Here is a 21,092-nt window from a genome sequence, read left to right on the forward strand (position 1 = left end):
AAAGTAGAGGAGGAAAAATGACTGATGCATGGTCGGCCATTATCTTCTCTGACCAAGAACTGATAAGTGAAACACAATGGACCAAGAGAGCTTAATCTGTGAACTAAGTATCAACGATTCATTTTTGGATTGCAACCAGATTCTCACTCCAGATTCTGCTACACATTCTTTTAAGAAGGCATACATTACGTGTACACCCCAGTACACATTACATTACATGTACACCCCAGTACACATTGACAGCGCCAAGAGATGGTTGATAGCTTCAAGTTCTTAGGAGTAAGTATCACCAGCAACTTGTCCAGGACCAGCAATATCGAAGCAATGGCTAAGAAAGCACACCAACGCCTCTACTTCCTTAGAAAGTTTAGGAAATTCAGCATGTCCCCAACAACTCACACCAACTTCTAAGATGTGCCGCGGAAAGCATTTATTAGGATGTATCACAATATGGTTTGGGAAATGCTTAATCCAAGACTACAAGAAATTGCAGAGAGTTGTGGACGTAACCCAGACCATCATGCAAACCAATCTCCCTTCCATTGACTCCATCTACACCACGCTCTCATGGCAAGGCCATCGGCATAATCAAGGGCCAGTCTCACCCCGGTCACTCCCTCTTCTCCCATTAGGTAAGAGACACAGGAGTGTGCAAATGCATACCTCCAGATTCAGGGACAGTGTCTTCCCAGCTGTTATCAGGCAATTGAACCATCCTATCACCAACGACAGAGCAGTCCAGATCTACCTCAATGGAAACCCTCAGACTATCTTTAATTGGACTTTACCTTCCAATAAACGTTATTCCCCTTACCCTGTATCTGTACACTACGGATGGCTTGATTGTAATCATGTATAGTCTTTTCACTGACTGGATAGCATGCAACAGAACAGCTTTCCACTGTATCCAGTACGCGTGTCAATAATAAACTAAACTAAGACTCCAACGAAATAAAATACTGGGAACTCTCAAAGGAACAGGCAGCATCTGTGGAGAAAGAAACAGAGTTAACATTTCAAGTTAGTGGAAAGGTCAACTGCATGAAATGTTAACTTTGCTTCTCTTTGTCCACATGAGCAGCCTCACCTGAGAAGTATTTTCAACATTTTCTGCCTTGTTTTTCAGATTTCTAGTGGGTGGAATATTTTAAATTTAGATGATTAAACTACTATTACCTTACCTCCTGCAAGGTACATCTTTTGAGCCCATTAGCAATGGTACCTCTGGATTCCCTGTTGATGAAGCTTGTGACGCTGATATTTCTGCATACACGACGTCCAAATTTTACAAAGCTTTCCTGGGATTCTGAAGCATATCTCATAAGTGCGATCCGTGAGGTGTCAATGTGAAAGGGAAATCTTGCGTTTGTTTGGAATGGCCTGGTTAGAAACTGAACAAAATTTATATCAATGATAGAAATGAAATGAAAAAAATTAAATTAAATTAATAAGTTTATTGGCCAAGTATGTACACATACAAGGAATGTGCCTTGGCGCTCCGCTTGCAAGTAGCAACACGAACATAAAAATAGAAAATAGGTGCAGGAGGAGGCCATTCGGCCCTTTCAGCCAGCACCGCCGTTCATTGTGATCATGGCTGATCGTCCACAATCATCTGCGCCCAACTTCTCCCCATATCCCTTGAATCCGCTAGCCCCGAGAGGTCTATCTAACTCTCTCTTAAATTCATCCAGTGATTTGGCCTCCACTGCCCTCTGTGGCAGAGAATTCCACAAATTCACAACTCTCTGGGTGAAAAAGTTCCTTCTCACCTCGTTTTTAAATGGCCTCCCCTTTATTCTAAGACTGTGCCCCCTGGTTCTGGACTCGCCCAACATTGGGAACATGTTTCCTGCATCTAGCTTGTCCAGTCCTTTTAGAATTTTATATGTCTCTATAAGGTTCCCTCTCATCCTTCTAAACACCAGTGAATACAAGCCTAGTCTTTTCAATCTTTCCTCATATGACAGTTCTGCCATCCCAGGGATCAATCTCGTGAACCTACGCTGCACTGCCTCAATTACAAGGATGTCCTTCCTCAAATTAGGAGACCAAAACTGTACACAATACTCCAGATGTACATACAGTAAAACAAATAAGAATAAAGCATAAAACATTAAAATATTAAGAATACAACATTACAGTTTAAACATGTGAGTGAAATAAACCAGAGCAAAAAGAGACGACAGACTTTTGGTTATTGAGTAGAGCTATTACTCGTGGAAAAAAAGCTGTTTTTATGTCTGGCTGTGGCGGCTTTGACAGACCAGAGTCACCTTCCAGCGGGAAGTGCTTCAAAGAGTTTGTGGCCAGGGTGAGAGGAGTCAGAGATGATCTTGCCCACTCGCTTCCTGGCCCTTGCAATGTACAGTCGTCAATGGGAGGAAGGTTGCAGCCAACAACCTTCTCAGCTGATCGAACGATGCGTTGCAGCCTCCGGATGTCGTGCTTGGTGGCTGAGCCAAACCAAACTATGATGGAGAAGGTGAGGACAGACTCTACGATGGCAGCACAGAATTGGACCATCACCTCCTGTGGCAGATTGTGTTTCCTCAGTTGCCGCAGGAAGTACATCCTCTGTTGGGCCTTTTTGACTGTGGAGTTGATGGTGGCCCCCCATTTAAGGTCCTTGGAGATGATGGTTCCAAGGAACTTAAATTACTCCACAGATGTGACTGTGGTGTTGTTGATGGTGATTAGGGGGAGGGGAGGGGGAGCTCTCCTAAAGTCTACAATCAGTTCCACTGTCTTAAGAGCATTGAGCTCCAGGTTGTTACGAAGGCACTGGACTCCAGCTGTGTCACTTCCTGTCTGTAGGCAGATTCCTCCCCATCCTAGATCAGTCCAATCAGGGTAGTGTCATCCGCAAACTTGGGAAGCTTGACAGAGGAGTCTGTAGAGATGCAGTCGTTGGTGTAGACAGGGCCGTTTTTACAGCATTATGGGCCACCGGGCAAAGCAGTGTACTGGGGCCCCTACTGTTACTCTCCCCCACCCCACTTTCCCTACCAGCCCCCCCCCCTGTCGTGCCGGCGAAAAGCACTTACCGAAAAGCACTTAGCAATGGACTTAGGGTGCTACATTGTTGCGAAAAGCACTTACAGATCGCTGTGAGAAGCACTTAGGGACTGAAAATGTTGCGAAAAAAGCACTTATTGAACCTACATTTTTAAAGTAGTATTTATTTATTGCAAGTCACTTAACATACACAGATCAGCATGGGGCCCCTATGCTCGTGGGCCCCCGGGCAAGTGCCCATCAGGCCCATGCGTTAAGACGGCCCTGGGTGTAGAGAGAGCAAAGGAGAGGGGAGAGTACGCAGCCTTGCGGTGCTCCTATGCTGAGGGTCAGCAGGTCCGAGATGTGCTTTCCCAGCCTCACATGCTGCTTCCTGTCTGTCAGGAAGTTGATGGTCCACTGACAATACAATACAATACAATACAATACAATATATCTTTATTGTCATTGTACCCAGGGGTACAACGAGATTGGGAATGCGCCTCCCATACGATGCACTAATTTAGGTAATTTAGACAGCAGCAACCCAACGAAACGAACAGTTATAACAGTTTTGGACAGGGTAAAGTGCAAGTTGATCTATGCGTTGTGGCCATCCGGCTCAGCAGGACCGGTTCATAGCAGCTATGGCCCTGGGGATGAAGCTGTTCCTGAGTCTGGAGGTGCGGGCATAGAAGGCCTTGTATCGTCTGCCCGATGGAAGGAGTTCGAACAGACTGTTGCAGGGGTGTGAAGAGTCTTTGTGGATGCTGGTGGCTTTTCTGAGGCATCGTGTGTTGTAGATGCCCTCCAAGTCTGGTAGCTGTGTTCCGATGGCCCTCTGAGCTCTATGGACTACCCGCTGTAGAGCTTTCCTTTCTGCCTCCGTGCAGCTGAGGTACCACGTTCAGGCACAGTTTGGAAGAGTTTGGAGTGTAGTAGCTCTGGCATACTCTGTTCTACGTTCAAATACTGTATTAACTAAAACTACATGTGATTTGACAATTTTGAAAATCATGTCAATATTATGTAGCATAAATTGCTACTTTCTTTGCTACTTGATTTACATTTATTTAATAAACCACTGGTTAATTCAAACTGCTATATTTTATAAACATACAATAATCCAGGTGCAATCCTGTAACTCTTTTAGACTTCACTTTAGTCTTTAGAGAAACATCGCAGTAAACAGGCCCTTCAACCCACTGTGTCTGTGTTGACCAGCAATCATGCCATGCACTAGAACTATTCTACAGACCAGGGACAATTTCTAATTTTTTACCGAAGTCAATTAACCTACAAACCTGAACGTCTTTGGAATGTGGGAGGAACCAGAGCACACCGGAGAAAGCCCATGTGGTCACAGGGAGAACGTACAAACTCTGTGTAGACAGCACCCGTAGTCAGGATTGAACTCGGGTCTCCGGCGCTGTAAGGTACAACTCTACCACTGCGCCACCGTGTCTTCTTGAGTCTTCAACTGACCTGGAATCCCATATAACTGTGGTCTCTTTGACATTGCTTTTAACCCATTCTTGCTGGCTTGCCATGAGAAAGCAATGACTCCATGGCCAAAGTACGTTACAAGCATATATTTTCATTGCGAAAATTTACCGATTTATGTTCTTGCTAAGAATATTCTCAGGATATCAACATTTCAATTGTTTTTAAACCACAAAATGATAAAGTAGACCAAATGGTACTGTACTCGCTGGTGTTTAGAAAGATGAGGTGGGAATCCTATTGAAACCTAGCGAATAATGAAAGGCCTAGATGGAGTGGATAGAGACACATAATGTTGGAGTAACTCAGAGGGTCAGGGCAGCATCTCTGAATAAAAGGAATAGGTGACGTTTTGGGGTGAGACCCTTCTTCAGACTGGGAGAGACTGAGATAAAGTGAATGCAGAGAGGATGTTTTCTGTGGTGGGAGAGTCTTGGACCAGAGGGCACAGCCTCAGAAAGGCATGCCTTTCTAATGGAGATGAGAAGGAATTTCTTAAGCTGGAGGGTGGTGAATCTGTGGAATTCATTGCCACAGACGGCCAAGGAGCCCAGGTCATTGGGTATTTTTAAAGCGGAGATTGATATGTTCTTGATTAGTAAGGGTGTCAAAGGTTACGGGGGAGAACGCAGGGTAATGGGGTTGAGAGGGACAACTAGATTAGCCATGATCGAATGGCGGAGCAGGCTCAATGGGCCTAATTCTGCTCCTATTTTTTATGGTCTTATGAAATGCATATTAGTCCAGCACAATTAAGTTGCATTCAGCAGCGTAAATGTTTATAGCTCTTTACCTACCAACATCACAGCATAGACGTAGAATTTCAATAGCAGCAAAACTGTACTCATGACACGTTCACGTTTCCAGTTTGGAATCATAAATTGTCCAAAAAGGCTGCTAACAGGCACTGCAAAAAACCTTTCAGGAAGAGAATCAGACAAAGTAGGTGTACAAGTTTATCCAATTATAATTCACAGTGCAAAGTTAATTTAGGGAGAGAATTCCTGCATTTTGTTTTGGGACAAGCAGGCAGACCATCCTTAATTGTACCTGAGAAGGTGTGATGAGCCATCTAGATTCATACAGCACAGAAACAGGCCCTTTGGCCCAACTCTTCCATACCAACCAAGAAGCCCCATCTAAGCTCGTCCCATTAACCCGTGTTTGGCTCTCTAATGAAGATACTACCACAGCGCTGAGGGAGAGAGTTGCACAATTTACACCCTGCAACGATGAAGGACTGCCGAAATATTTCCAGGTCCGAGATGACATGTGAATTAAGAGTAACGTGCTGTGGGTGATGTTCCCCACACGTACTGTTGATGGTGGCAGAGTCGTGGGTTTGGGATCAGCTGTCAGAGTGGCCTAAGTGAATAACAGCCATGGATGACACACATCGCAGTCATAAAGGTTCAGTGTAATTACCTGTTAGGGTAACTTACCAAAAGGTGAATGCAGGGAAGAAGAGAAGGTAAAATGGCCGTTTCTCAGGATGCTCTTGCATGATTTTATATGTTGACTGTACAAACCAAAATGCTGCCAGAAGCTGTAAGGCGGTTACGGCATAGCCAACAGAGGATTCGAATAAACTCTGTATTCTTCCTGGGTCTATAAGCTGTACAAATCAAAATGTATTTCATATTAATACAGTATATAAATGCTGAAATTAGGCCTTTTATTTCATTTAGTCTTGTAGTTAAACTGCAGCATAAACAAATCTATTTACATTCAACACTAAATCTAGTTCCGATGCACATTCATCCAAAGGAGTGTTTAGGTTTCTTCCCTTTCTCAGTACTGGTCCACCCCTGATTTTCCGGCAGCCTTGGTTCCAGAGCCTTGCTGGATTTGCCGGACCAACAGAGGTCACAGCCTACGAGAGGAGTCAAATGGTACCGGAACGAACCGCCTAGGCCGCTGAGTTACCAGCCTGCAATGTTGGCCTCGGAAGTCAACTATGGGAATGGATCAGCCGGCTCCGACCAGGCCGGAGTTCCAGAGCCCCGGCGACAGAGGGAAAATTCGACCCACAGATCGATCATGGAGGTCGGCTGCGGGAACGGATCTGCCGGCTCTGGCCGGGGCAGAGTTTCACAGCCTTGGCCGCAGGGGGAAAATTCGGCCCGTCGATCGGCCACGGAGGACGAGGTCAAGCTTGGCTGCCTCACCCAGCCTGGGCACCACATTTTCAGGGGGATTTCCGGGGGGGATTTCCAGTGTGCTCTCATAATTTTAGAATTCTCTAAAAGCAGTAGAAGGGGATTTTCTTAATATGCAACTGAAAATTAGACTGGCTCTTTCAAAAATCATCAAACAGCCAACATATATTTGGTGTGTCAATGAAATAATATTGGCAATGGAGCTGGCAAGTTTTGTTATAGAGCAGAGTGATAATGACTGGGCTATCTGTTATCCTATCAACAATTCTTTCAACAACTGGAGAGCGGTCCCGAGTTATTATCTACCTCATTGGAGACCCGCGGATTATCTTTAATCGGACTTTAATGGATTTTATCTTGCGCTAAACATTATTCCCTTTATTATGTATCTGTATACTGTGGAATGCTCGATTGTAAACATGGATAGTCTTTCCGCTGACCGGTTAGCACGCAACCATAAAGCTTTTCACTGTACCTCGGTACATGGGACAATCAACTAAAGTAAAAATCTAATATAATATGATGCAGATTCAGTGCAGGTTACTCGACAGTTACTGCAGTACATTGTAGCTGCCGGCACTTGGGCCTAGCATCATCAACCTCACCAGTTAGTGCTTTACAGGAAACGTACCCTAATGCAAGTAGCACCCTTTCTGCCACTACTGCCATAATGGATGATGCACTAATTAGATCAGGAACGTATAATATTCCTGGGATTTGATCTAACAGGTGAGGAATGGTATTCACTGGAGGGTACTGTATCTGAGATGTTTTTCTAAGATGTATCCAAGTGTTTATTTATAGTGATACTTGTGCTGAACTGTATACAAATATGAATTTCACTGTACCTCGGTACATGTGCCGAATAAAGTACCATCGAACCATTGAGTTTTCATTGTGTAAGGATGACACGGAGATGCTCCAGAGCAACAACAAAGTGCATCTGTCAGGAAGGCTTGGGAAGGTTGCACAAGAGATTTATTACAATGATTCCAGGGATGAGGGATTTTAGTTACAAGTTGTTGAGAGAGGTTCTGATAGAGATAATTAAACTTATGAAGGATCACATTGTCCTTGCTGAACATGATGTCAGGTTAAATTAATCTCCTCTGCCAGCACGTTATCCCTTTATTCCCCGCATATCCATGTGCCTACCTAAAAGCCTCTTAAATGCCACTATCTATCTGCTTCCACCATTCTGTGTAAAAAAACTTACCCGCACAACTCCTTTAAACTTTCTCTCTCTCTCTCTCGCCTTAAAACTATGCTCTTTTGCTTTGACATTTACACCCCAGGAAAATAGTTCTGACAGTCTACCCTACCCTATGTCTCTTATAATTTTAAATACTTCTCCCCTCAGCCTCCGACACTATAAATGACATTGAGTACCCTAATGCTAAAAATGCTTAGTTAAAGTTCAAAGGACTCATCTGTAACTACTTACATGTTTCTCATCAATGAAAAACCAGGTGTACATAAGTGCAAAGGTGACCACCACCAAACAGAGAGCAACAGCACTAGAATGGCGAATCTTCGTCCTAGTTTCATGGAATAAAATATATTGTGTAATTTGATTAAACAAAATCCACCATATTTGTTTTAATGCAATTCCTAGTATTAAAGGTGATGTGTGCATGGAACGAGCTGCCAGAGGAAGTAGTTGAGGCAGGTACTGTCACAATGTTTAAGAAACATTTGGACAGGTACATGGATAGGATAGATTTAGAGGGTTATGGGCCAAATGTAGGCAGGTGGGACTCGTGTAGATGGGACATCGTGGTCGGTGTGGGCAAGATGGGACGAAATTCTACAACGCTAAATTCTTATTGGATAGGTGACGTTTCATATCTGAAGACTGAAGAAAGGTCACGACCCATAACGTCACCTATCCATGTTCTCCAAATATGCTGCCTGACCCGCTGAGTTACTTCAGCATTTTTTGTCTCTCTCTTTATTGATGCTGCCTGACCTGCCGAGTTTTCTGTCGGAATAAGGAGCTGCAGATGCTGCTTTACAAAAAAGGACACAAAGTGCTGGAGTAACTCGGAGAGATCCGATATGTTGCCTATCTATGTTCTCCAGAGACGCCTGCCTGACCTGTTGAGTTACTCCAGCACTTTGTGTTCTGCTGCGTTTTCTGGTTTTTATCATTTGGTGTGGAATGGCAGTTCAAAATTATTCGTAACTTTAAAATAAATTTACTAATCTTCAGCTGAACTTTAACATTTCTAACTAAATTGTATCTGAATGATTTTCACCTTGTAATTGTAAATCCATGGCTCATTAGAAGAAGCATTGGAACAAGCAGCAAATAGCTTATCACCAGCAACAAGCATCCTGTGGAAAAAATTAAATGAATAGAAGAAAAATTGGCACAGAAATGATAAAGGAAAGTTTTGAACAACATTAGCAGAAGAATAGTTACGATGTATATATAAGTTCATAAGTTCTAGAAGCAGATTTAGGATCAAATCTACTCCGCCATTCAATCATGGCTGATCTATCTTTCCCTCTCAACCCCATTCTCCTGCCTTCTCCCCATAACCCCTGACACCCGCACTAATCAAGAATCTCTCAATCTCCACCTTAAAAATATCCATTGACTTGGCAATAAATTCAACTTTCCACATATGTTTCCCTTATATTATTTTAATTACAACTATTAATAACATCAAATAAAATAATGATGATACATTATTGTCACGTGTACCTAGGTACTGTGAAATTCGTTGTTTTTGCATACAAAGAACACAAAAGACTCGCCACAAAGGCATCGACAAAGTTACAAAAAGTACTCTCTAAGTAATGTTGGTCCCTTCTTTGTCCCCCCCTCCTCCTCCGTGCCGAGTCTCTTAGTTCTCGACAGCACCCCCCTTAGTTCTCAGCGGAGGCCAAGGAAATGTAATAGAGTTTGCAATTGCATTCTGATACTGCACAATTCAATTTTATCGCCAGTTATATTATCATATTTGTAATGCAAAGTCGATGACTATTAATGTAATATCATTATGTTTACTAATAGATGCCCCGCTCTTTGACAGAGCTGGATAATGAAACTGATTTTTTTACATGGTGCCATTAATACTGCTTGCTTACCGATTATTTTGACAGACTCACAACCTACACCATTCTGTGCATAAATGCCAAAGTGAATGCCTAAGAAGAAATGACCTAGAACTAGAAAGATATGAAAAATAACAAATTATACATATCTCTCATTTTCAAACATTCACTTTTCTATCCATTACGGTCTTTATCCCTTACCACCAACTGTGCTGTTACAGATATATTTTCAAAGTAATTTATAGAAGACAAAATGATAACACTATCTTCGAAGTACTGAGCAGCTACAAAGAGTACAGCTAAGAAACATTTCAGTATTGTGTCTCTATCAAATTAAACTTTAATAGGCAAAAATAGTAAAATATACACATATCCTGTTTCAAGACTGGTAACATATAACATTCTCTTCAAGAAATTTGACCATGCATCGTCAGAATTGCAGACATTGCACAGATGAAAATAGTGTTCATGTGGGAAAAAAAGGGATGCAAAGTGCTGGAGTAACTCAGTAGTCAGGCAGCATCTCTGGAGAACTTGGATAGGTGGCATTTTGGGTCGGGTCCCTTCTTCAGACTGACTGTAGTGAGATTGGGGGACAGCGGGGAAGAAAAGGTGGTAGAGAGGAGAGGCAGGACAAAGCATGGAGGGCAATAGGTAAAAATATGTGATGTTGTTTTTTAATAGGCCTCTCGCTGGAACAAATGCCACAGATTAAAATAGAAGGTATGATTCAAAAGGATTGAAGAGTTGCACATGGTGAAGCTGGAACAAGGAGCATGGGTGGAGGGGAGAAATAGGTGCAAGTCCAGGTTGGGTACGGGGGGGGGGGGGGAGGGGCTGGGAGAGGGGGGGAGAAAGGGGAGGGGATGGATAGAGGTTACATAAAATTGGAGAATTCAATGTTCATACCATTGGGTTATAAGCTACCCAACGGTGAGATGCTATTCCTCCAGTTTTCATGTGGCCTCACTCTGGTAATGGATGAGGCCCAGGACAGAAAGGTCAGTATGGGCATGGGAAGAGGAGTTAGCACGGTTAGCAACCGGGAGATCCAGTAGGTCTTGTCAGACCGAGCGCAAGTGTTCGACAAAACTGTTGCCAAGTGTTCATGTGGTCTCGTCGACGTATAGGAGGCCACATGGGGAACACTGGATGGAGCAGATATGCAGTGTTAATATGATTCTGAGCAACTTTGCACTTTTCATTAATGTCAGTTCTCATCATCCTATGGTGGTGATATTGGTGTAAGATTTACTCATTTGCTAGGGTTGTTTAGGCTGGGAACTGACTCGTCCCAATGATGCTCACAACTGAGCATTGCCAAAATTTGAACTCAACTAGAGGGTCAGCCAGAAAATGAAAATGGTCAGTCACCAACTTCTCCAAGTAATTACTGACTTCATCATGGCAATTCCCTTGTTACAAACCTAGCGGCAAAGATAGAACATAAAACAGTACAGTACCGTACCGCCCACCATGTTCGTGCAGAACATGATGCCAAGTTAAACCGATCTACTCTGCCTGTACATGATCCATATCCCTCTGTTCCTTGCACTTCCATATGTCTATCTAAAAGCCTCTTAAACCCCACAATCGTATCTGCCTCCACCACCACCCCTGGCAATGCATTCCAGGCCCTCGCCTCTCTCTGAGTAGAAAACGTGCCAAGCACATCTCCATTAAAGATCCCCCCTCTCACCTGTCCAAATGCCTCTTGAATGTCACTATCGTATCTCCCTCAGTCATCATCCCCAGCAGCGTGTTCCAGGCCCCCACCACCCTCTGTGTAAAAAAAAACAACTTGCCCAGCACATCCCCTTTAAACTTTACCCCTCTCACCTTATACCCTCTAATGGTGGACATTTCCACCCTGGGGAAAAAAGGTACCGACTGTCTACCCTATCTATACTTCTCATAATTTTACATACTTCCGTCAAGTCTCCCCTCAACCTCCGATGTTCCAGAGAAAACATCAAACCCAATATCCCCACCACTGTCATTATTTGACTTGAAAGCAGCATCTCAACAAATCTGTGCATAACTTCTCATTTTTCTCTAATTTTGGGCCCCTTCATCATAAAAGGATTTAATAGATATCGCATAAAGCAAGTAAATAGATATTTTATTAATTATATCAATTATGCAAAAAATTATACATTGAAAATTAATTTATCTTTGCTGATTGACAGAGGCCTTACCTTCTGTTCCAATTGAGACCATTAGCATCTGATAGCTAGAATGTAGTAAATGTCTTCTCTTCAAATAATCTATTATAAAAATGAAAACTTGAAAAGGCTTCTTTTAAAACGATATCATTATAAAGTTATACCAGATACAACAGCTTGTAATTGTAGGTTACTTACAAGCAAAATATACACAAACTCCAAGTACAATTACGAATAACAACACTGAAAGAATGTGTACTTCAAGAATGCCTGTAAGAAGGAAGGATAGAGATTATCTTTAGTTTGACCACTTCCATAAAAACAAAACTAAAAATGATACTGAACATCCTTACCGATCTGGTTGGCAGAAAATTGTCTTCTCCACAATGAGTTCCCATTCAACATTTTAATTTTGTATTCCAAAGTTATTCCTCCACCCTAATTAAAATGCAAAGAGCATAAAAATCGAATGCAGATCATTGAAAATAAATGTGGCCAACTAATCTCATCAATTCACACGGTTTGCGATTGATATACGTATGACACAAAAAGACATCAATGTCATCTTTTCTATTGTAAAGGAGATTTGGATTTTACAAATTTAGTCACATATACATGCATACACACCCACAGAATAAAAGAAATTAAACTTAATTTGTATGCTTTGTAACACTACAAGCTGCTCAACAGACAAATAATTATCTTAAAGCTATGGTTATGATAAAAGTAACTGCTATCTTACGTAAGAAAATAGGAAATGGTGGAAAAGATCAGCAGGTCAGACAGCATCTGTGGAGGGAAATAGATAGTTGACAATTTGGGTGAGAGCCTTTTATTTGGACCGTCCAGAAATTTTTTCTCTTCTTAGATGCTCCCTAACCTGCTAAGTTCCTCCAGCAACTCATTTTTGCTCCAGGTTCCTGCATCTACAGTCTCTTGTGGCAACATGAGGGGTTTAGTTTAGTTTAGTTTAGAGATGCAGCATGGAAACAGGCCTTTTGTCCCACCGAGTTCATGCTGACCAATGTGCCCTAGTTCTATCGTACACATTAAAGAGAAGGTATTTATTCACAAAATGCTGGAGTAACTCAGCAGGTCAGGCAGCATCTCGGGAGAGAAGGAATGGGTGACGTTTCGAAACGTCACCCATTCCTTCTCTCCCGAGATGCTGCCTGACCTGCTGAGTTACTCCAGCATTTTGTGAATAAATACCTTCGATTTGTACCAGCATCTGCAGTTATTTTCTTGTACACATTAAAGAAGTCAATTACCCATACACCTGCACGTCCCTGGTATGTGGGAGGAAACCGGAGCACCCGGAGAAAACCCACACTATCACAGGGAGAACGTGCAGCACCCAAGGTCAGGATTGAACCCAGGTCTCTGGCGCTGTAAGGCAGTAACTCTACAGCTGCGCCACTGAGTTCTTCCTCGAGCCTGCGTTGAACTTTGTTGTAATAGAGCAGGAGGAGACGGACAGAGAGGTTAGAATCGGAATGGGAAGGGGAATTAAAGAGACAGACTCAGAGTCAGACCAGTGGTCTGAGTGCAGTTGCTCTGAAAAGTGATCATTCAAACAGCTGAGAGGATGTTTCTCTTGTTGGAGAATCTAGAACTGGAGGGCAGAGTTTCAGAATAAGGTGTTACAGATGTAAGAGAAGAAATGTTGTCCCTGCAGACTGTGATTCTTTGGAATTCTCTACAGCAGAGAGCATGATTGCAGTGTTTTATGAATATATGCAAGGCAGAGACGGAGAGGTATTTGAACTACAAGGGAATCAGGGAGTATGGAAAGAGAGCAGGGAGAGTTTTCAGGATGAGACTGAAAAGCCATGAAATTATTGAATGGCAGCACATCCTGAGGGGTAGAATGGCTTGTTCTTTTGTCTGTTCCTTACCAGAGGACATAGGTTTAAGGTGAGGGGGGAAAAGATTTGATAGGAATCTGAGGGGTAACTTTTTTACACAAAGGGTGGTGGGTGTATGAAATGAGCTGCCAGAGGAGATGGTTGAGGCAGGTACTATCGTTTAAGAAACATTTAGACAGGTACATGGATAGGATAGGTTTAGAGGGATATGGGCCAAACGCAGGCTGGTGGGACTAGTGTAGATCGGACATGTTGGCCGGTATGGACAAGTTGGGCCGAAGGGCCTGTTTCCACGCTGTAAGACTCTCTGACTCTATGTTCCAGTTCAGCGCAAAGAAGCAAATCATTCTTCCTATAATTACAGTGCAATGCTAAAAAAATGAAAACCAATGCCCAAGATGGGCAGAGGATAGACACAAAGTGTTCAAATAACTCAGCGGATTGGGCAGCAACTCTGGAGAAAAAGAATGGGTGACGTTTCGGGTCGAGATCCTTCTTCAGACTGAAAGTAGAGGGGAGGGAACGCAAGATGGGCTGTTCCACTTTAAAAATTATTTTCTTGCTGCCACATTGTGGGACAAAGGTACCCGATGACAAAGGACTCCCAGCCAATGAATACCCTTGGCAGTGTTTCAGGCTGGGGAAAGGTGGAGGTGCACAGATTTTCATCTGTCAAAACCATGAGAAAATTTAGTGATTATTATTTTGAAATTTTTTATGTTGAAAATTAGTTTTAAAAATTGAAATATTCAAATCCAATTAACTGAAACACTTACAAATAACAAAAAATATTAAACTAAAGCAAAATACTAAAGACATCTCTTCCCCAAAGCCCCGGGCATAGACCCCATTGAAATCAAACGGATCTCAGATGTGTGAGGCAATTCCACAGCACTATGCTATGAAATTCCACACTGGACAACTGTGGCATCGTCTGAGACTGTAAATCTTCAGTTTACACATTTGATAACACGTGGGTGAAGTCTGAGATTCACCAAGTTTCAACAACTGATTGTTGGTGCCACATGTCCCAAATACCCAACCAGCAAGACTCTCCCAAATATATCCCTCTGCTAGAAGTAATCTTCTCCCAAATAAGGCAATGTCGCCATCTTCATTTGAACCCCGTACTGAATCTGCTTCTCGTTGAAGCAGATTTTCTTCCATCAAAGGGTGGCAGTGGTGCAGCAGTAGAGCTGCACCCAGGTTGGATCCTGACCTCTGGTGCTGTCTGTGTGGAGTTTGTACGTTCTCCCTGTGACCACCTGGGTTTTCTCTGGGTGCTCTGGATTCCTCCCTCATTCCAAAGATATACAGATTTGGAGATTAATTGACTTCTGTAAATTTCCACTAGTCTGAAGAATGCAAAATGGAGATAACGCAGAACTAGTGTACAGGTGATCGATGGTCGGCGTGGGCTCGGTAGGCCCACACTGCATCTCTGATCTAAATTACCTATAACATATTTGCATTGTAATGTGAAGCAGCTTAGGTAAACCAGGTAGGGTAATACTATAAAAAATCTGAGCATACATTAGCTTATGATGCATTCACTGGAAGTGCAGAAGACCACACTGTGCAGCTACCAAAACATCCAGGAATCTGATCTCCCTATGTGAAGGACTTATAGTGTCTGAAAGTTTGCCATGTGTCACTTTGAACTGTTATCTTCTTCCTTACTGCTCTTGAATTATCTGTTTCTGTGGAAAGTTTATTATGTGTATACAGCAAAACACAAAATGCAGGAGGAAACAAAGGACACTGGATAGGCGATGTTTTGGATCTTCATAATGAACAAGGATCCCGAACCAAAACATCGCCTATCCATGTTCCGCAGAAATGCTGCCTGACCCGCTGAGTTACTTCAGCACTTTGTGTCTTTCTTTGCAAAGCAGCACCTGCAGATTCTTGTGTCTGCAGGCTTTCGAGGAACTCAGTGGATCAGGCAGCATTTGCAGAGGGAATGAACAGACGGGGTTTTGGGCCAGAACCCTTCACAGATTCCCTCCACAGATGATGTCTGAACTGCTGAGTTCCTCCGGCACCTTGTGTTTTGCTCAAAATTCCAGCATCTGCAGTTCCTTATGCCTTTATAATTTATGTACTTCAGTGAAGTTGGTCCATTTGCTTTCTTACCATGATGAACAGGCTGTTTTTTAATGTCGCTCAGTCTTCTAATGCCAGTCCCGCTGAGTTCCTCCAGAGCTTCCTTTTTGTTCAATGTTACAGCACCTACAATCTCGTGTGTTTCCATGACTTCATGTAACTTGGATTTTTTGACAATGCAGATCAGTGCTCCACTTATTTTTCACAGCATCACACCACCGACACTCTTGGATTTACTGATTTATTGATGCAAACCAACTAAATAAAAGCCCTCCTTTTTACACATGAATGCAAAGTACAAAGCAGAACAATGAAACAATGACTGATGTCATCGTATTTTTAAATAATCTTTGCGTCCTTTAATTTTCCACCATATACCTAGCTGCTTCATGAAGAGAAGCTGGTATCTTCACAGGCACACGGCAACGTGATCAGCTTACTCCAGTGACATCTGCTGGCATGTGCATAAGCATCGCCACCAGCTCTCGCCTGTAGAAGGAGCAAGTGCTTCGCTTCTAATTATTACCTTCCACAAAATCCCAGGTTTATTTGACATCAATGATTAGAACACTGTAATTAGCTCCACTATTCCTACATCTTTCCCCTCAATTATGGTTTCTTGAAGAAGACATTTAAAAACAAATTTGTTTAGAGATACAGCATGAAAACAGGCCCTTCTGCCCACCGACTCCGCGCCGACCAGCGATCCCCGCACACTAACACTATCCGACACACACGAGGGACAATTTACAATTTTACCAAGCCAATTGGCCTTCAAACCTGTACGTCTTTGGAATGGGGGAGAAAACTGAAGCACCTGGAGAAAACCCACACGGTCACAGGGAGAACATGCAAACTCCATACAGAAAGCAGCCATGGTCAGGATCGAACCCGGGACTCCGTCATTTAAGGCAGCTACTCTACCGCTGCGCCACCTTGCCGTCGTCTTTACGATTTTATGAAAGATCAATAATCTTGAATAAATGGTGCACTTGGAAATATCGAACTTTAAATAGATTATACAAACCAAACTCATCTCCATACTCTGGGGTTTAAGACGTAGCACATCCCTCTGCAAATCAATTTGTTGACTTCCTGACCTTTCGACCACAATCAGCAGGAATAGGCAACGACACCTCCCCACGATATTCCTCAGCACTGCTGTGCCCTGCAAGGCCGCGTCTTCCGCCCCTTAATAAACAGCCGATCCACTCATGATTCTGTGGCCAAATCCTACTCCAACCTACTCCATCTACATGTTTGCAGATGACACCACAGTGGTGCACCAGAGCTCAAACAATGACGAGGAAGACTTCAGGACGGAGATAGAGATCTCGGTGGCATGGTGTCTGGAAGCAACCTCACGTTCAAAGACAGCAAGGAGCTGGTCATCGACTTCGGGAAACAGGGTGAAGTACTCAACCGTGTCGGTATCAATAGTGCTGAGGTGAAGATGTCGAGTGCTTCAAGTTCATAGAGTCATAGAGTAATGCAGTGTGGAAACAGGCCCTTCAACCCAGCGTCCCCACCCTGGCCAACATGCTGCATCTACACCACCTGCCTGCTAAACCTATCCTATCCATGTACCTGCCTAAATGTTTCTTATATGTTGCAATAGTACCTGCCTCAACTACGTCCTCCAGCTGCTTGTTCCATACACCCACCAACCTTTGTGTTAAAAATGTTACCCCTCAGGTTCCCATTAAATCTTTCCCCCCTCACTTTGAACTGATGTGCTGAGGCTCTCGATACCCCTATTCTGAGCAAAATATTCTGTGCATTCACCCCATCTATTCCCCTCATGATTTTGTACACCTTACTAAGATCACCCCTCATCCTCCTGCGCTCCAAGAAATAAAGCCCTAGCCTGCTCAACCTCTCCCTATAGCTCAGTCCATCGAGCACTGGCAACATCCTGCTAAATCTTCTCTGAACCTTTTGAAGCTTGACAACATCTTTCCCATAACATGGTGACCAAAATTGAACACAATACTCTAAATGTGGCTGCACCAACTGTCTTATATAACTGTAACATGACCTCCCAATTCTACACTCAAGACAATGAAGTGATGAGTTCCTGAGTGTAAACATTGGCAAATTGTCCTGATTCAAGAAAATGCACCAATGCCTCTACTTTCTCAGTAGGCTGAGATGGGCATGAAGGCTGAAATATGGCGTGTTCCCAATGACTCATAGTCACAATGCACAGAAACTGGCCCCTCAACCCAACTCATCCATGCCAACCAAGATGCCCCATCTAAGCTAGTCCCATTTGCACATGCTGGGCCCATATCCCTTTAAACCTTTCCTATCCAATTGTTACTCTTACCACCTTTTACACAATAGAAATAATCCTATTCAGATGCGTCACAGCTTGCTACAGAAATTGCTCTGCCCTAAATGGCAAGAAATTGCAGAGAATTGTGAACACTGCCCAGTCCATCACGTAGACCAGCCTACTCTTCACTGACTCTGTCTACAATTCCCACTGCCTCTGCAAAGCAGCCAACATAATCAAGGAACCCTCCACTCCCTGGTCATACTCTTTTCTCCACTTTCCCATCGGGCAGAAGACCCAAAAGCTTGAAAGTACGTACCATCAGATTCAAGAACAGCTTCTTTCCCATTGTTATCAGACTCCCAAACAGTTTTCTCACATGACAAGATGAATTCTTGATCTCCCAACCTACCACGTTGAAGACTTTGCACTTTTTTATTTGCACTTTCTCTGTAGATGTAACACTATATATTACATTCTGGCCTATTTCTTTTTTTGCGCTACCTGATGTACGCATGTACTTGCATATGGTATATTTGCCTGGATGGATTGGGAAACAAGGTTTTCCACTGTATCTCGATACATGTGACAATAATAAACATAAACAATATTTCTTCGGTGGAAAAGCCTGATTTATGTTTGGTAATCAGTGAAGAAAATGAACTTCGTACCCTACAATTACTGGCTGCAAGGAACCACCATCTCTCCCTCGCTGAACGGAAGTTGAGTTTTCTTTGACAATCTGTGTAATTTATTCCATTCACATCCACCACCTGCAGATAGGGATAAATGATAAGCGCCATCAGTTGTTACTGAGACCTTTAACACACCTTTGGCAGTAGTTGTGGACTGCACACATGCACAAATGGCAGTGGCGTCAAATGGAAGAAAAGGTTGATGTTGCTGAGCAGGCTTACCTGTCGCACCCTTACAGGGGCTCATTATGAACTGTACCTCCAGGTAAATATTTCAAAATATAATATTTTTTTTAATATATTTTAGAAAAGCTTACAATTCTTTCGTCTCTAACACTAAACCTACATGCTAGTTCCAATCTCAATTTCAGAGTTTCTAAAATACTTTAAATGCATTTGTAATTTTCAATGTTTTCTTCTGAATTTGCCAACTGACTGGATTCTTTAGGATTGAGTACCTGGCCTGAAGTCCATATAACCATATAACCATATAACAACTACAGCACGGAAACAGGCCCGTTCGGCCCTACCAGTCCACGCCGACCACTCTCTCTGACCTAGTCTCATCTACCTGCACTCAGACCATAACCCTCTAATCCCCTCTTATCCATATACCTATCCAATTTACTCTTAAATAATAAAATCGAGCCTGCCTCCACCACTTCCACCGGAAGCCCATTCCATACAGCCACCACCCTCTGAGTAAAGAAGTTACCCCTCATGTTACCCCTAAACTTTTGTCCCTCAATTTTGATGCTATGTCCCCTTGTTGGAATCTTCCCCACTCTCAAAGGGAAAAGCCTACCCACGTCAACTCTGTCCGTCCCTCTCAAAATTTTAAAAACCTCTATCAAGTCCCCCCTCAACCTTCTACGCTCCAAAGAATAAAGACCCAACCTGTTCAACCTCTCTCTGTAGCTTAAGTGCTGAAACCCAGGCAACATTCTAGTAAATCTCCTCTGTACCCTCTCCAGTTTGTCGACATCCTTCCTATAATTTGGCGACCAGAACTGCACACCATACTCCAGATTCGGCCTCACCAATGCCCTGTACAATTTTAACATTACATCCCAACTTCTATACTCGATGCTCTGATTTATAAAGGCAAGCATACCAAATGCCTTCTTCACCACCCTATCCACATGAGATTCCACCTTCAGGGAACAATGCACAGTTATTCCCAGATCCCTCTGTTCCACTGCATTCCTCAATTCCCTACCATTTACCCTGTACGTCCTATTTTAATTTGTCCTACCAAAATGCAGCACCTCACACTTATCAGCATTAAACTCCATCTGCCATCTTTCAGCCCACCCTTCCAAAAGGCTCAAGTCTCTCTGTAGACTTTGAAACTCTACTTCATTATTAAATACACCACCTATCTTAGTATCATCTGCATATTTACTAATCCAATTTGCCACACCATCATCCAGATCATTAATGTAAATGACAAACAACAGTGGACCCAACACAGATCCTTGGGGTACTCCACTAGACACTGGCCTCCAACCTGACATACAATTGTCAACCATTACCCTCTGGTATCTCCCATTCAGCCATTGTTGAATCCATCTTGCAACCTCACTATTAATACCCAACGATTTAACCTTCTTAATCAACCTTCCATGTGGAACCTTGTCAAATGCCTTACTGAAGTCCATATAGACAACATCCACAGCCTTGCCCTTATCAATTTCCCTGGTAACCTCTTCAAAAAATTCAAGAAGATTAGTCAAACATGACCTTCCAGGCACAAATCCATGTTGACTGTTTCTAATCAGGCCTTGTTTATCCAAATAATTATATATATTGTCCCTAAGTATCTTTTCCATTAATTTTCCCACCGCAGACGTCAAACTAACAGGTCTATAATTGCTAGGTTTACTTTTAGAACCTTTTTTAAACAAAGGCCTTCTGAATAAGCCCTGGATAATAGCTAATGTCAGTAAAGGGAAGATAGCGCCATGGGAACTGCTAAATTTTTTGTGGTCGGTTTTCCTTGTGGTCACCTGTAAGTATCTTTCACATCTTAATCACAGCAACAGCAATCAGCAAATATTTCCACTGGTGGGAGAGTCAAGGACCAGAGGGCACAGCCTCAGAATAAAAGGATGGATCTCTAGATTGGAGATGAGGAGAAATTTCTTTAGCCAGAGGGTGGTGAATCTATGGAATTCATTGCCACAGACGGCAGTGGAGGCCAAGTCATTGGGTATTTTTAAAGCAGAGATTGATAGGTTCTTGATTAGTAAGGTTAC

The 21,092-nt window shown here is 42.9% G+C and overlaps 1 protein-coding gene across 1 annotated transcript in view; it reads right to left on the bottom strand.

Moving 5' to 3' along the window:
• Positions 1–21,092, bottom strand: part of tmem145 (transmembrane protein 145) — a 41,555-nt gene that overhangs the window by 4,579 nt on the left and 15,884 nt on the right. The window contains exons 5-14 of the mRNA XM_078410157.1: positions 18,811–18,912; positions 12,241–12,325; positions 12,086–12,157; positions 11,921–11,989; positions 9,756–9,836; positions 8,918–8,996; positions 8,104–8,197; positions 5,943–6,115; positions 5,298–5,418; positions 1,182–1,391 (exon numbers count right to left, since the gene is read on the bottom strand). Coding sequence (XP_078266283.1) covers positions 1,182–1,391; positions 5,298–5,418; positions 5,943–6,115; positions 8,104–8,197; positions 8,918–8,996; positions 9,756–9,836; positions 11,921–11,989; positions 12,086–12,157; positions 12,241–12,325; positions 18,811–18,912 — 1,086 coding nt within the window. The remainder of the gene's footprint in view (positions 1–1,181; positions 1,392–5,297; positions 5,419–5,942; positions 6,116–8,103; positions 8,198–8,917; positions 8,997–9,755; positions 9,837–11,920; positions 11,990–12,085; positions 12,158–12,240; positions 12,326–18,810; positions 18,913–21,092) is intronic.

This window comes from Rhinoraja longicauda, chromosome 13, assembly GCF_053455715.1.
Source record: "Rhinoraja longicauda isolate Sanriku21f chromosome 13, sRhiLon1.1, whole genome shotgun sequence".
Taxonomy (NCBI): domain Eukaryota; kingdom Metazoa; phylum Chordata; class Chondrichthyes; order Rajiformes; family Arhynchobatidae; genus Rhinoraja; species Rhinoraja longicauda.